The following is a 16,300-nucleotide window of genomic DNA, read 5'->3' on the forward strand; positions in this document are numbered from 1 at the left end:
AGTTACTGACCATTGTAATCACTCTATGATTATTTGTCACTGTTTCTAACCATTGTAACTTCTCACTGTAAATATGATAACAATTCAGTAAATGCATTTAATTCACTCTGAAATAAATGAGCTTTAAAAACTACCACAAAAATACTTTCCTCTCAAATCATAATGTTAAGTTTCTATTAAACATTATCAGGAAAAGGGGGAGAAACTTTGTAATGCATTTTAACAAAATCATTAATAAAACACAAATTATAGTTTATATTGCACTATTTGAAATCTATTCTTATATATGCCACAATATACTATTCATTTTTAAAAAGTGTATATAAAATTCTTGACTATATAAAGTTGTAGGAGGATATTGTTAAAAAAATTATTGAAAGCTATTTCTACTATTATTATAGGTATCACTGACATTATTCATAGGCTGGATGTTTATGTTTTTAAGATCAGCAGACATCTCACAGTCATAATACAAAATTATCAGTGGCAATATTTTAGTGTTAAAATTGGGAGAGGACAGTATTTAAAATTGAAAATATGCAGCAATTAGAACTAATTATCTCATCACTGAAAATTAGTGCTCAAAACTTCATTCTTAAAATGTTGCTTTTCATCATTTGTAACATGTAGACTTATGTACATTGCATTCATGCTGCATAGTTTCATTAGTTAGATTTCACTATAAGCTTTTCTTAACATGAAAAATAACTAATTTACACATTTGTTTTGATAAATTAACTTAGCATTTGAACCATTATTTTTGTAACCAATGGCTTATTTAATAAATCTAAATTTAAGAAAGAAATGTGTGAATTTTATATAACACACAGATTCTTTGACCAAGACTCTTAATATAATATTATTCATTTTTTAGCATCATATTCCAACATTTTTGTTTAACAAATAAATGTCTGTTATAATAAAAAAAAGAACTAGCGTTTGTTTAAACTAGTCATTCTTAGATCTACTATATAAATACACATCTAAATAATAATAAATATTGCTCTACTTTAATATGTAGTTAAATATTTGGAATCAATTAATACTTACATCTGTTGTTGTTTTTTTTATTGAAAAAAATGTTTAAAGTGTAGATGTATGTATAATGTTTTTTCAATATAATTATCTTTGTAATATGTTACTATTAATTTGTGCCTTGTTTTCTTAACAATGTCAATTAGCATATGATCATTACTGTCTTCCAGAGACCTGCAGACCTACAGTACTACAGTTGCTGCTTGGATGGTCAGGATGGAGTCTAGTCTAGATGGGGGCACATTGATGGAAGATTTAAACAACAGATGTGTCTTGTTCATACAGGTCTGTGATTTACAGTTATTTTGACTCCATTATTTGACTATCACAAATCTTTGGTCAATTACTTTCTAAAGTAACTTCTGGTTTTTGTTGAAACTTGGTTAGCTGATATATGTCATGTATTGAATAGCAAATGGTTCCTTGAATTTCTATTAACTGTTAAACTTGCACCACACAATATTTTAATTAAATGACAGTCGAAATGTCATGTAAAACTGTTTTTCATTACTTGAAGTTTAGCCAGGCTTTAAAAACTTCAGCTTTTGGAGCTTAGCTCAGTATGGTGTGTTGGCTGAGTGGTAAAATGCTTGGCTTCTGAACCAAAGGGTCTAGAGTTTAAATCCTGGTGAAGACCAGGAATGTTACTACCACCCTCTCTCAAGTTCACCCAACTCTAAAGGTACTTGATATACATTAGTGAAGTAAAGGCAGTTGGTCATTGTGCTGGCCAAATGATAACCTCATTAGCCATCAGGCATAGAAGCATATAAATCATCTGCTCTCATAGATCACTTGGTTTGAAAGCATCAGGCTACTTAAGTTTTTTTTTTTACTTTATTTAATTATTAGTAAAATCAAAATTCTTTTATGTTCCATTTGGCTTAACTAGATTACCACAGGGCATAGTTTGATATGTATTTCACCCTTTTTTTTATGGTTGTCCTTGAAAAAAAGAATGATCATCTGCTTTGCTTTTATTAGATAAAATTCTGTTTATTTTTGAAGGGTGTGTGGGCTTAAAAAAAAATTACCAGTCAGACCCTCAGATTTGAACAATTTTAAAATGTATCTATAAACATATTAGCTTGATAATTAAGTCATACATTGTAGATATCAATATTTGACAAAATGACTTGTTCTGTGTTTAACCTATTGAAATGTCTCCTCACCAGGGTCTTCTTCATGCCTATAACATTAGCCACCTTGTAAGGACAGTCATGAACCTTCAAGTGGCCCTCAGCAAACCAATGTCCAAAACAGCAGTGCTGTCTTTGTGTAGGCTTGTTGAGCTACTCAAGGTAGGAAACTCTGAATGAATTTATTAATTTTTTTACATAGTGGATAAATGCTTTTAAAATAATAGAAATTTCTATTATCAACACATTAAACTTACAATAAACAAAGAAATATTAAAAGAAAAAAGCACCTTACTTTAAACAGAATATGGAAGGAAAGAAAGAACAATATATTCAACAAACTTCAAGTTAAGATCATAGCTAGTTCATATGTAACCCAAGTCTGACAGACACTGACTAGCATAAAGGAATCTCTGTAATTTATAAGAAAGAGTTACAAGTCATTATTGCTTCTAGAAAACTCTATTTATTTACTATACAAAAATTTTACATGCAGTTATGAAATAAAATATGCTTGCTTTGAAAAAACAGTAGTACTCCTAATGCTAAAAAATTATCATAATCTCTTTTTATAACTAAAAGATTTAGTCTCTAAATCTATTTGATTAGCAACTTTTAAAAAGAAAAATATATTATTTAATAATAATTCCATTAGATCAATATTTCTTTTTCTTTTTTTTTAATTATGGTTGAGATTTTTTTTTCATCTACAGTCCATTGAGAATACATTCCATCGCAGAACAATGCTGATTACAGAGTTTATTAATCACATAGTCCAGTTCCTGTGCCTTAGAGCTCTCAATGCTATCAGTACAGCTAAGGTAAAGTTTGATAATAGCTAAACATTTTTTTTTTCAACCTTTAAAGTATTATTCAGATGTACATGTTAATGCATATTATTGTTATGAATAGAACCATATAAAAAAACTAATGATCCTATTTCATTACAGAAGCGTATTATGTCAGACAAAAGATATAGTGAGAAAAGGCTAGATGTGTTATCTGCCTTAGTTTTGGCTGAGGCAGCTTTGCATGGACCAGGTAATCCCTCAGTAGAAGAAACATATCTTTATTTTCAGTTAACTTATTCCATTATACATTGTCTTTATTATGTAATCTTGTCCTAATCCTTATTAAATCACATATACATTATATCATTAAGATGTGTAATGTTTTGTTTTGTTCTTTTAACCAGCAAGCAAAGAAAGACGGCTTGTTGTGAAACTAGCTATGTCTGTTGGAACTAAAATGGTGCGTGCTTTGAGTTTTTAATTTTAGTTATAATTTCTATAGAATCAAGAAATCTTTTTTACAAAAATTTAGTTTAGACAATTAGTATTACCTACTTAATCTATTTATTACTGTGGGCCAGAAATCCTTCAAGGATGATGAACTGCAAAGTTTGGATGATACACTTAGACGTCTTGATTTGATCAGTGAGCTGCAGGTCAAGTAAGAAATGAACATTTATTTTCAACTAGCCGGATAAGACTCACGGCCTGCGGGCCTTAGTTTGGGTATTACTGATCTACAGGATTGAATTTACATCTATGTCAAACTTTCAGAATGTTACCTTCACATTTTTTATTTTGCCATGAAAAGGAAAGTAGAGTATGAAAATGTGTCTACCCGTTCAGCTGACATAGTCATATCCAATATAAATTTCCATGAAAACGGATTTATCCAATTTGTTAAAAAGTTTCACTTTTTAATAGAGATACAATTAGGTACATTCTGTATTTTTCTAGGGCCCTTCGGTTTTGGGAGGGGCATTAAACATACACTACAGTCTCTGCCATGATCTAATGAACTTTTATGTCAAGTTTTATCAAGATTGGTCAAACGTTTTTGATTTTTATTCGGAATTTAAATACATACATACCCCTTACTTTTTGCTTTCTATATTAAATAGCCTTTTCCCAAAGTTTTTTTTTTCATCCATCCTGAATTCATCTTGATCTATTTTAATTAAATAATAGCTTTTCTCTAGTGCTACTTTCATGCTTAGGCCTATAGCATGCTCAGAGCACTATGGTCCAATCTCATTTATGGACCAGTGGGGAGAAGCGGGTATCTGGGAGAAGGTTTTCTGTGCTGCCTTTTGGCACTTAGAAAACACAGCTCTGCTCGAGCCAAGTTCAAGCGTACTTGGCCTCTGGACAATGTTTTGTTCAAAATGTCTTCTGTGTATCGTTGTCAATACAAATTTATTTTACAATCCTTCTATCAGAAAACACATCTTAGAGTGTGCAGTTTTAGAACCCATCCTCCTGTCATGCACTTTGATGTTTGATTAGAGCTTGAAATATTTTTTGTCTCATTGCTTCCCAAGAATTAAAGAAGCCTGTGACTGTAGTTTCATTTACTGGCATAGAGTTGTCTTACCCTTGTACTTGGATGACCTTTGTGACAATGTGACAGATACACACAGAGTACATGTAAGTACTTGGAATGGATTGGATCACTGACCTGGTTCTTGTATTGTTTTTTTAATTGATCTTATGCTCACACAGTTAAAAATATTTTTTTTTATCAATAGTTTGTCTTAACTGATATCTAATTTTAAACAAATTGTGATTAGATGAAAAAAAAATGTGTCCCTTTTTATATCCTGAACCCAAGCTGTATTTGTTATTACCATTCCTTTGAACCCAACAGCTTTGTCGACAACTTTTGACTATGGCCAATACCCCGGCTCCCATTTCATCCTTCTTTAGATGAGCCACTGTCAACTATGATTGACTTTCTCCATTTCTCTGTCCTTTGCCTTGGATAGAATCTCTTCTAATGACATTATTTTATGTTGTCTTCCCATCGCTTTCTCTTTCTGCCTCTCCTTTTTCTTTCTGGTATTGTTTCCTGAAGGAAGATCTTTGCGAACCCTGAGGACTTGTAATATGGCCATAGAGGTTCATATAGATAATTCTAAATCTAAACTAGCAAATCATATGAGGATCAAATGATCAGCATAATTTGATATTTAAATGTATGATGTTAAACCTTGATTTGAACTCTACACTGTAAAAGTTATGCTCTTTTTTATTTTCTCTCTTTCTAGCCTATTAGAATGTATGGTTATTGCTTTTTGTTTGTATGTTATCACATTGACTTGACCTAATGTCTTGGATGTTTTCAGTACATGTTCACTGCCCTTCGAGACTGTGTCCCACAAATGAATGCTACTAGGCACTTGGAGTCTTCTCAGAAGCTAAAAGAGACTTTTGATAAAGAGATAACTAAAAATGTTCAGGAGGTAATATTATTATTTCTTGTCAATTTTGAGGCACCTCTTTGTAAATAGTTTAAAAGAGTAGAATGTAGTCATTCTGTGAAGGTTCTCTCCAGCTTTTGTTAATATTGGCTTAATGAAGAGCCATAAGTTCAATCAGTTCATGAGCAGTAATTAAATTGTATAAGTCTTTGTAGTCATCAATGTTTTATGATAATTCAGTATAGTTAATTAAAGGAAAATATTTTTAGTTTTGGATTCACTAAGTTTTAATCACTCACAAGGCTCATCATTATTACTGTCTTTTTTTTTCCACCTCAAGACTCTTTCTCTCTATTCCTGCATGTTTTAGAAGCACTAAATAGTTGTGTTGGGCATAAGTCTTTTTTTTTTATAAAAATGTAAAGTGTTGGTGAAATATTTCCTACCATTATATGCTAGCTTATTGTAAGTGTTATAGGCTTGCAGTTTTATTAAGGCAATAATAAAATAGTTATGTTGAGGACAGAAAGGACAGTTTAAAGATTTTTGGTAAACAAGTTAGAAATACAGAAGAGGCTATACTGGTAATTTTCTGTTTTGAGGAATAAAATTTATTATTAATAATGTAATGATTTTCTTGAGTTTTCTTTACATTTACTAATCAAGTTGCTTGAATAGATGCTGAATCATAATACTATTTATTCATTAACCTGTCTCAATGTTGAAAGTTTATATAGTTTGAACATTGACTTTTTTTTTTTTGAAATCTCACTAGAAATTATTTTATTTTAACCTCCATCTAGCATTTGTTGGATCCTTTGTGTCGATCCATAGAAACAGATCTCCGTCTTCACATTCACCTTCACCTTCAGCTTGATGATCGCAACCCTTTCAAAGTTGGCCTGCGTGACTTGTCCCATCTGCTCAAAGTAAAGCCTATTCGTTTCTTTGACAGAACCATTAATATAAAGTGTAAGTGTTACCATAGCAACATGGTCTCTAAAAGAGCCTACTATTCTGTTATTATTGATATAGATGGGGTGAGATATGTTGTTAATGAATTAGTTTCCAGTCTTTTAAATGGCATTCTTTACTAAATGTCTAATAATATTTGTCCCATGACATTTTTGAAACTGTCAGATATCAAATATATTTTTCTGTCTCCCTTCTCCCATTAGCCCATGTTGAGCATTATCTGAACAAGACATTCTACAACCTGACCACAGTAGCCTTACATGACTGGAAGACCTATGGTGAGATGAAGAATATGGCTGAACAGAAGTATGGATTGACTCTTATGGAATCACATCTACCCAGTCAAACTTTAGAACAAGTGAGGAAGCAGAAACTTGTTGATTTCCTCCTGTACTTTGTTTGATCTATTTTATCTTATTCAAATAATCTGATGCACTCTTACAAAGTCAAAGCAAGCTAGAAGAGATTTATAGATACAAGTAATATTTATTTATGACTAAACTGCACAACAAATAAAGATGTTTTGATGAAAAATAATGCGTATTGTCTTACAGCTGTTTTATCTTCTGCACTGATCCTTAATAAGGATCTTTCTTTAGTCAGTTCAAAGGAGCTCTTTGCAATAATATCTTAACAGGCTTTATAGACTAGCTTAGACAGCGGTTTACTCTTAAAGTAAAACACTTGGCAGAAACTGACTTCCAAAAGAGACAGAGAACTTGTACAATGTTGTTTGTTTACATGTTTCGGATGTTCCTTCAGAGTTGAAGATAGTTTACTTCCTAGTTCAAACCTCCCACAGGACGACAGGGGATGGGAGTTGGCAGGGTTTGGTTCAGATCTTGCTGACAATACATTTGAGCCCAAAGGAACTAATACTACTACTAGTAATAATGCTACTAGAATTTAAAAGGATCCCCAGAAGACATTGGCATTCGCATCAATTGTGGCAACATATGCCTAACCCTAAAATTCTGCAATGGTCCTCAATCTTAAAGGTCTAAGACAATATTTAATTAATTATTTTGATGTTGACTTGGGCTGTTTCTTTCTGTTTCAGGGGTTGGATGTCTTGGAAATTATGAGAAACATTCATGTCTTTGTTTCTAAATATTTGTATAATTTAAACAATCAGGTAAGTTTTTGGGGTTTTTTTTTTTTGCATTTCTTGGTTATGGAATTCATATCTCTAGCAATTTTAAAATCATTCTTAAAGAAAAAAAGATAATAATAACCACCAATAGCTTTGAATATAATGATTTGAATACATGGCTGAAATTCTTTACTTAATGGGATTACAGTACACTATTTGTAATGATTTCTACATTGTAATTTAATTTAATTAATTAACTACTATTTAAAATATAAAGTAAATAAAAAAATGTAAATGTTTGTATGTTCTCATTTATATTTATACTCAATTTAATAAGCAGAGTCATATAAACAGATTTAAATAATATTACTAATATTAAGGATTATAAGAATGAAAAAGAGTATCTAATTAACTTTTGCCCTTTTGAATTTTCTTCAGATTTTTGTGGAGAGAACTAGTAACAATAAACATTTGAACACCATCAACATTCGTCACATAGCCAACTCTATCAGAACACACGGCATTGGCATCATGAACACAACAGTAAGGACTGTCTCTTCATTTTATTTTTTGTTTAGCCTCAAGAGTTTTATGTATTATGACACTTCTGTGTTGACTTTCTTTTAGTATTTAATATTTTATTCACAAGTAACAGATTTCTGTTAAATAAATGATTTAAATTATTTGCTTATTTGTTTAAAAATGTATTTTCACAATTTTTTGTTTGTTTGAAAATGGGAACTGAAAGAATAATTTATTGTATTATTTGTTTCAGGTAAACTTCACATTCCAGTTTTTAAGGAAAAAATTCTACATCTTCTCTCAGTTCATGTATGATGAGCACATTAAGTCTCGTCTCATCAAAGATTGGAAATTTTTCAAAGAGAATCATTTAGAGACAGATCAAAAAGTAAGCTAATGGAGAATTTATTTTATACAACCATTATACTGCTAAATGTCTATCCCATGACCTCATTAAAAGGTCACGGAATACATGAGACCAAAGGTAATCTGCTTCTGAAGACTGTGGGCATAAATGGCAAGAAGATCCACTGTTTAACAATAGTTTTTCTAAGTCAGATGTGGCAGAATATGTAGGCCATAGCTGTGTGAAATACTGCCCTCATCCTTAGTCTTCTCCTCTAATCTAACTTGAACGCAATCATCCCTACTACCAAATAATAAAACCCGTAGTTAAGGGTCATCATGTTCAACTCTAATTCTCAAAGCTTATTATTCTTTCACTACTTAGTATCAGGAGCTGGTAATTTTATAAATCAGATAGTTTACAAATACTGTCATATCAAACTAAGCATATTCCATGAAGCAGAATATTTTTAAATCTATCACAGAAGGATATGCTCTTCTTATTAGAAACATGTACTATATCAAAATAATAGAATTATATTTATTATTGTAATAGAAAAGGTAAGTGTTAACTATTTTCTCTATTGATTGTGTTATGTATTAATTTGTGTTTCCTAATCTCTCAAGTAATGCTTAATACGTAAGCTGTTATTTTATCCTTGGTTACGTGGTAGGGACAACAATACCTATATGGGTGGAGCTATGATTTTCAAGAGCGTCTGGCTTTTCTTTGTTTCTTGATTGTTCATGAATCCTTTATTCCCATGCCAAAAAAAAAAATTCCTTTGTAGCTGGTACAAGTACTAAAGCACATATTTCTCTGCCATGACTCTTTCAAATTGTTCTTACATATCATATATTTTCATTGTTATACTAAGTAGTATTTAGTTAGTGACTCTTTGCACCACACTTTTAACCTGGGCATTTCAAATCACTTTTCTTACAGTTATATCAGCTAAGTATCACTCCTTCTGTTGAATATATATTTAATAGTGATTTATATAACATTCTTATGTAATCACCTTTATCTCAATATAAATAAGCTTTAGCATTCATTCCATTGTACAAAAATTGTGAACCTATATTTGTTTTTTTTTGTTCCTAGTATCCATTTGAAAGGGGAGATAAGTTCAACAAAGGCATTAGAAAGTTGGGTCTCACTCCAGATGGTGACAGCTATTTAGATCAATTCAGAATCCTGGTCACACAGATTGGTAAGCTTTTGCAAGATGATGTAATTGAGCTTGAAAATATGGCTGACAAAGCTTTGTTTGTAAAATTGTTCCTTCAGATTTTGCAGATAATTACATCCTAGCCCAAACCTCCCTCAAGACAAAGGAGAATGGCAGGATTCAAACCCAGGACTATCAAGACCACAAAATGACACTCCAGAGCGCATACCACATGACATGACTAATCAACTGTTCTAAAGTAGAAACTCATCTGTTTGAGATATTAAATGTTATTTCAACTAAAACAACAATTATAAATTTCTAATAAAATATGTAAATCTATTGTTCAGATGTCACCTTTTTTTTAATAACTTCAGGGATCATTTTGTTTTAATGTTAATTGTAGCCTTTATATATCAAACATTTTTTTTTATTTATTCACTATCAATCTTGTAGGCAATGCCATGGGCTACATTCGTATGATTAGGTCTGGGGGCCTTCACTGCTGTAGTAATGCTATACGCTTCATTCCTGATCTTGAGGACATTGTCAACTTTGAAGAAGCTTGCAAGGAAGAAAATTTATCCAAGGAAACTCAGGCAGCAGCCCAGTGAGATTCTTTTTTTTTTATTAAATTTTCTATAAAAACCTTTTGATGATGTGTTATCTAAGGCTAACCATGGCCATTTTTGTCTTGTATTCATTACATTATCAAGAAATTGTTCTCATGTACACTGTCAGCTTTGACCCAAGTTGCTATTTAACTTTGATATTTGATAATAGACAAGGAAAAAAATGCTGTAATCCTTAGCATAGGTTGTAGTGTTGAAGAGTTAAGAGCCATTACCATTTCTGGTCTGAAGTGAATGCCTACACTTGTGGTTTACAAGGTTTGTAGACATGAAGTTTTGGTAATCACTCCACAACCTTTGATTAATCTGTTTATAATAATTTTCTTTCAAATAATTTTAATTACCATGTGCTCATGTGTTTTTGATTGTTCTCTATAAAATTAATCAACAAAACCTGGAGAATCTACATGTAATATTATTTTTATGTCTGTCTGCATTAACACATTACAGAGGGAACATAAGCTATCTCATTACTAACTTTACTTTTCAGAATACTAGACAATGTGATCAATAATTTAGCCAAAAATTTTGCTGAAGGTACAGAATATTTCAAGGTAAGATCTTTTGTGGAATTTTTTTTTTCTATTACTTCATCAAGATATTAACACAATTACCTTTAAACCATTTTTTGTTTAGATAATTTAATCCAGATGCAAGTTTATAAATTTTTATTCTCAAATCTATATTCAGATCCTTGTGGATGTTTTTGCACCAGAATTTAGAAATTCTAAAAACATGCACCTGAGAAACTTTTTTGTCATACTTCCACCACTGGTGAGTCTTAGATCCTGTTGTTTAATTTGTAACATTGTAAGAATAGTGTTTTGGTGCAGGGATAGATAGTTCATCTGTGCACTTAGTTAGTAAGTTAGTAGAATTTGGTTGTAAGCTAAGACGAATTCTATGTTTATTTGTTTTGATTTCACTGTTCTGTTAGTGAAAGTAGAGCTACGAACCTTGAGATATTGTTACTGTTGTTAGAGGCCTGAGTTTTACATTAATGCTTGTACAAATAGCACTGTAGAGAGTAGTTGTTATTTAATAGTTCAACATTTGATGGGGTTGTTTACAGTTACAGTTTATTCTGATTTGTATTAAATAGATCTATATAAATCTGTTCTTAAAAATCCCTGGCATTTCTTTGAATTGTTGAAAGACATGCATGCATACTTTTATCTGTCCATGCCAAAGCCATGTCAGGAATTCAGAACAGTATTGTAAACAAAATTTACAGCAGATGTGCATCAGACAAGACGACTTTAGGTTCGTGTCAAGAAATGCTTCTTAAGAGTCTTATACATACTGTCTGTAGTATAAAGATAATGGCTGAGGGACATAAATCACTTTGTTACCTGAGATGTCTCAGGAATAATGAGATTTATTTTGAGCTGAGTTGAGCTCAGCACCTAAAGCAACACAGAAACCTTCTCCCTAAGATTTCTTTGAGAAAGCATAAGTAGCACAGAGATGCACTATACAACAATAATAATGATAAAAAAAAAAAACTTGTTTGTATTAAATGTTCTTTATATCTGGATGTGCAGTTAGTACCTCTCTCACATATTAATTCCCTAAATAATACAGAAATTTCGTGACACCTGGCAACTTGTGAAGGCGAAATGTTTATCTCTTCTGTTATTTATTCTTCTGCACTTTTTTTTTTTCGACCACTGTCGTTAAAAGTTCTTCCAAAACCATTTAATGACTCAACATATTAACATGAATTTATTTTATTTCCCAGACCATTAACTATGTGGAACACTCGATCAGCTGCAAAGAAAAAATGAATAGAAAGAACAAAGTAGGAGCAGCTTTCACAGATGATGGATTTGCCATGGGTAAGAGTTAGGACCTCAAATTTTCATTTTGAAATCATTGTTTCATTTTCTTTTCCCTAAAAGATGTCTGATACAATTTAAGCAGGGTCATCTCTGAAAAATCTCAACTCTCAAAAAAAAACATAGGTTGTCCTTTATGGTACACTCATATCATGTATATTACCCACTGTAAATTCAACATTAACATATCCTTTCTAAATATATACTTCAAAATCTCTTTACACTTTAGCTCGAACATACCGGTATATGTTTTAGCAATGTAATTGAAAGATGCTGGTGAAAGCATATTAACATACAATAAATGTAAGCATTAATAAATGCTAGTAACTTTATATTCTCATCAGGTGTGGCTTATATTTTGAAGCTGCTTGATCAGTATTATGAATTTGATTCACTTCATTGGTTCCAGTCTGTTAGAGATAAATTCAAGAAAGATAAGGTAAGAAAGACCTTTAGGAGGGTATTAATTTCAGATTCTCTCTGAGAAAATGAATCTGTCGAAATGATTTTACAATACTTATTAATAGAAAATTAGACTTTCCCTTTAAGTCCTACATAGAATGATTCTATTTAAAGTTTCTTTTTTATGAATCATTTCATGCCATTTACAAAAAAAAAAAAGATTTATTAATTTCTAAAATGTAAATTTAACCTTTAAATTTTTCATTTTTGTACAAGTGCATAAAATAGTGAACACAAGTTTGAGAGTATGTTCCTCATTTAATAAATTTATGAAGCAACTTTTTTTGTTTTCGAATCTTTAGTATTTATTTTGCTTTTGATGTGCTCTTGCAAAATTTGCATCATGAACCCATGTGAGATCAGTTATTGAGTTCACTGCTTTTTTTTCTGACTTTGAAATCTTTAATAAATCAACTGCTGCTAGTCACTTCTTCATTATGGTCATGTGTATAATTTATAAAAAGTTGTAACATGTGCATTTGACATGTAATTCTAGGCATTTAAATTATATTTGCTGATATTACTTTGATTTTTACTAACTTTAAGGAAAATAAACTTTGAAATATATTTGTTGATTCCAATGTTTATTCTATATCTCTGTTGTTGTTTATTTGTATATTTAATTTTTGTATTATTCTTTTTATCTATTTATTATTTTTAGGAGCAAGTATTAAAACAATCCAGCAACAGGTCTGATGAAAAACTCCAGCAAACAATGTCACTGACAGTCAAAAGACTGGAACAGTACTTGCAGGTTATTTTATCATTCATCTAATATTTATTTCTCCCAAACAAGCAGTGAATGTGTCTGACACATAACCATTAATCTGGTTTTTATGCTTTTTATTACAACTGTAAAATAAGTACTTTTTTTTTATTTATTATGAATAAAATGAATTGAAACAAAAAAATGATGTATACTTTAAAGTTCTTGTGATATTGTTTTTAGGGCAATATATTCGGACATAGTAAGCAATTCTATTTCATTTTCTTTCATTATAACCAGGAATATGAGCTGCTGTTCTATTCTTTGAGCAGTGCTAGAATCTTTTTCCGAGCTGACCTCACAGCTGAAGAAGAAAAACAGGATGCTGGGTCAAAAGATAAAGGTTAGTATTCAAATGGAAACACGCCTGATTTTAATGTTTAGTTGTAAAAAAATTAGTTTCTTTCTTTTAATGAGATCACCCATTTACTACCTCATAGAAGAAAATGCCATTTGCACTTCATAAACATCCCACTTTGCCATAACTTAATAAATGATCTGGTCGAGCGGTATTCTCACTGGACTGTCTTTGGGCTTGTTGATGGTCCTGGATTAATACCCTGCAAGCTACCATCCACCGTCGTCCTGCAGGAAGTTTGGACTAGGAATAAATTTTCTTAACTCTGCAAGTACATCCAAAACATGTAAAACATGTTACAAAAACTAATAACAAACATTTTACAAAATTTCCATTTAGTAAACAATCCTTTTACTGACACATAGGAAATAACTAATTTATATTCACTTAGCTAACAATCCATTTTCTATCATATAGCAGCTTCTTTTTACTACAACTCAAGCAACTCATTTACTTCAAGTAATTGAAGAATTTATTTATTTCCATATAGCTAACAACTCTTTAACTTGCTACTTAGCAAAAAAAAACTTCCCCTTGCTAATTTTATTTTACCTCTACAAAAATGACTAGGAATCCTTGGTTATATTTCTAATATGAATGTTTTTCTTTATATTTTTATTCATTGAAGCTCTATTATGTATAATACTTCTATTATTTTATTTTAATTAGATACAGACAACAATGATGGTCAGTCTACATCCGCTGGACAACAATCAACAAGTCAGTAATGAATTTATTTAGATTTAATTTTTAAAAAATGAAAAATTCTCATCACTATAAACTTTTTCTTTCCTTATCAGTACACACTGATTGGACCCTCAATAAAGTTAATGACCATTTGATAATAGCAATTTTGTGCTTTTAAATACAAGAGTTTTAAGATGTATAAATGTAAACATTTAATGGATTATAAATTGCTATTCTTCTATCATCACCCATGCAGCCTCCTGAAGATATGTAAGTTTGATGTAGATATCATCATAACATTGTTTTTGTCACATTTTTTACTAGCTGGAAACTTAAAATCATAGTCTGAGAAAAGAACAAATCTTCTAGCAGAAAATGTCAGAATTTAATTACATCTTGTTTTTTTCCTCAAATCACAACGTGACTCCAACTCAAAATGTTATGTATCTGCTTAGTTTTGAGCTATTGAAGAAAATATGTTTAATAATTATAATAATAATAAACTTTATTGTCCGTAAGGAAATTTGTCTTACAATTTGTGCATTACACCAAACAAACATTATAACTATAAAAAAAAAAGTACATTCACACCAGACTCACTCAGCAAGATTTGTGAAAAGTTTATATCAGATTGTTTCTATTTAATGATTTGAGTATCAGGGGAACAAAAGAGTTTTTGTATCTGTCTTTGCTATCGGTGTCTTGTATCTCTTTTGTGATGGTAAAAACACAAAATCATGACCCAAAGGGTATTTTTTTATTTCTGGGATCTTTTTAGCTTTTTTTTATGGATGTTTGTCTCAAACAGCTGCCCAAATGGGGTAATTAAGTATTAAGGGAATTTAGGAATTCTGTTATAAGGTGTTAGTTGTTATTGTTATTATCTATAGAAATATTCATAGTTGGTATTTTTTAACACGATTCTAAATTATTTTGTCTTTTACAAGTATGGTGACACCCAAATTTGTAATCAAAAAAAGATAAATTCATCCACTGTTTTTGGCATTTATAACAACAATACTAAGGAATTCAGTATTTTACTTGCAGTCCCAGTTGCAACCTATATATTTTGCCACTTCCAGCGCAGATATAACCATTGTCTGGCGGTAGTCGATTTAGGCTCTCTTTTTCACAGTCTCTTGTTCTTATTCTCTTGTTAAAGACACAGTATTTTTAAAAATATATATTCTTCAACAAGTATTCTTATATATTCATGTTTGCTAAAAAAAAATAATTTATTCTATGCCAGATTTTTAATTTAAAATCTTAAATTATCTACAGTAAATTATTATAGATTGGAGATTTATTAATTAATTATTAATTAGTCTGTGGCATTGAAAGTCATTCTGACTAAATGACTCTCTATGTGCTTTCAGCTCATTTTGTGATGGAGTTCACACACACAAATTTGAATTACTTACATTTTAATATAGAATAAGCCTTGATTTTATTCCATAATATACATCTTACTGAGCAATGAATTTCTCTCCGATAAAGCATGTTATGTCATGTCTAAGCTTATTTGTGTATTATAGTGCTACAATCGCAATTAATACAATTTTTTTAAAGCACAGACCTTTTTTTTAAATGCATGTTCTAATTTTTAACATAACATTTATTTCTTTGTTTTTGTTTATTTATAAAACTTAAAAACAGTTGTCTATATCTCTTGTACCACATTTACATTATCACCTTTTCTTAATAATAAGACTAATCTGATCAGCCTTGGATTGTGGAGTATTGGCTTGATAAGCTCCTTAGAGATGATCGTAAACTTTCATTAGATAAATGCTGCTTTTATAATAATATTGTGCTAACAAACTCAAATCAGCATAATTTAATTTAGCTAGATGGCTAATCATTAACAAAATGTATTGGTGTTGGGTTTTAAGCCTGTCTGCTTTTTTATTCTAAAACAAAATTACTTTGAAGATCAAAGTTCACCAAATGAACATGTCTATAGTTATATTGGTATGTTCTTAAATCAACTAATGTATAACTGCTTTTTAACAGTGAGTGTGTTAGCTCCCTTCTAATAATAGACAGTTTACTGATTATTATTATT

General features: G+C 30.6%; 1 protein-coding gene across 2 annotated transcripts in view; it reads left to right on the forward strand.

Moving 5' to 3' along the window:
* LOC106061557 (WASH complex subunit 4-like) overlaps positions 1-16,300 on the forward strand; it is a 31,126-nt gene that overhangs the window by 12,556 nt on the left and 2,270 nt on the right. The window contains exons 12-34 of one of the 2 annotated variants that reach the window (XM_056026302.1): positions 1,206-1,320; positions 2,211-2,336; positions 2,888-2,995; positions 3,125-3,215; positions 3,370-3,425; positions 3,547-3,626; positions 4,507-4,612; positions 5,311-5,427; positions 6,189-6,357; positions 6,564-6,718; positions 7,421-7,495; positions 7,892-7,996; positions 8,229-8,363; positions 9,426-9,534; positions 9,949-10,102; positions 10,615-10,678; positions 10,815-10,898; positions 11,866-11,962; positions 12,307-12,401; positions 13,086-13,178; positions 13,431-13,533; positions 14,218-14,268; positions 14,492-14,505. In XM_056026302.1, the coding sequence (XP_055882277.1) occupies positions 1,206-1,320; positions 2,211-2,336; positions 2,888-2,995; positions 3,125-3,215; positions 3,370-3,425; positions 3,547-3,626; positions 4,507-4,612; positions 5,311-5,427; positions 6,189-6,357; positions 6,564-6,718; positions 7,421-7,495; positions 7,892-7,996; positions 8,229-8,363; positions 9,426-9,534; positions 9,949-10,102; positions 10,615-10,678; positions 10,815-10,898; positions 11,866-11,962; positions 12,307-12,401; positions 13,086-13,178; positions 13,431-13,533; positions 14,218-14,268; positions 14,492-14,499 (2,296 nt within the window). In that variant the 3' untranslated portion in view covers positions 14,500-14,505. The remainder of the gene's footprint in view (positions 1-1,205; positions 1,321-2,210; positions 2,337-2,887; positions 2,996-3,124; positions 3,216-3,369; positions 3,426-3,546; positions 3,627-4,506; positions 4,613-5,310; positions 5,428-6,188; positions 6,358-6,563; positions 6,719-7,420; positions 7,496-7,891; positions 7,997-8,228; positions 8,364-9,425; positions 9,535-9,948; positions 10,103-10,614; positions 10,679-10,814; positions 10,899-11,865; positions 11,963-12,306; positions 12,402-13,085; positions 13,179-13,430; positions 13,534-14,217; positions 14,269-14,491; positions 14,506-16,300) is intronic. The other variant, XM_013219728.2, reaches the window with a different exon arrangement.

The sequence above is a fragment of the Biomphalaria glabrata genome, chromosome 4 (assembly GCF_947242115.1).
Source record: "Biomphalaria glabrata chromosome 4, xgBioGlab47.1, whole genome shotgun sequence".
Classification (NCBI taxonomy): Eukaryota; Metazoa; Mollusca; class Gastropoda; family Planorbidae; genus Biomphalaria; species Biomphalaria glabrata.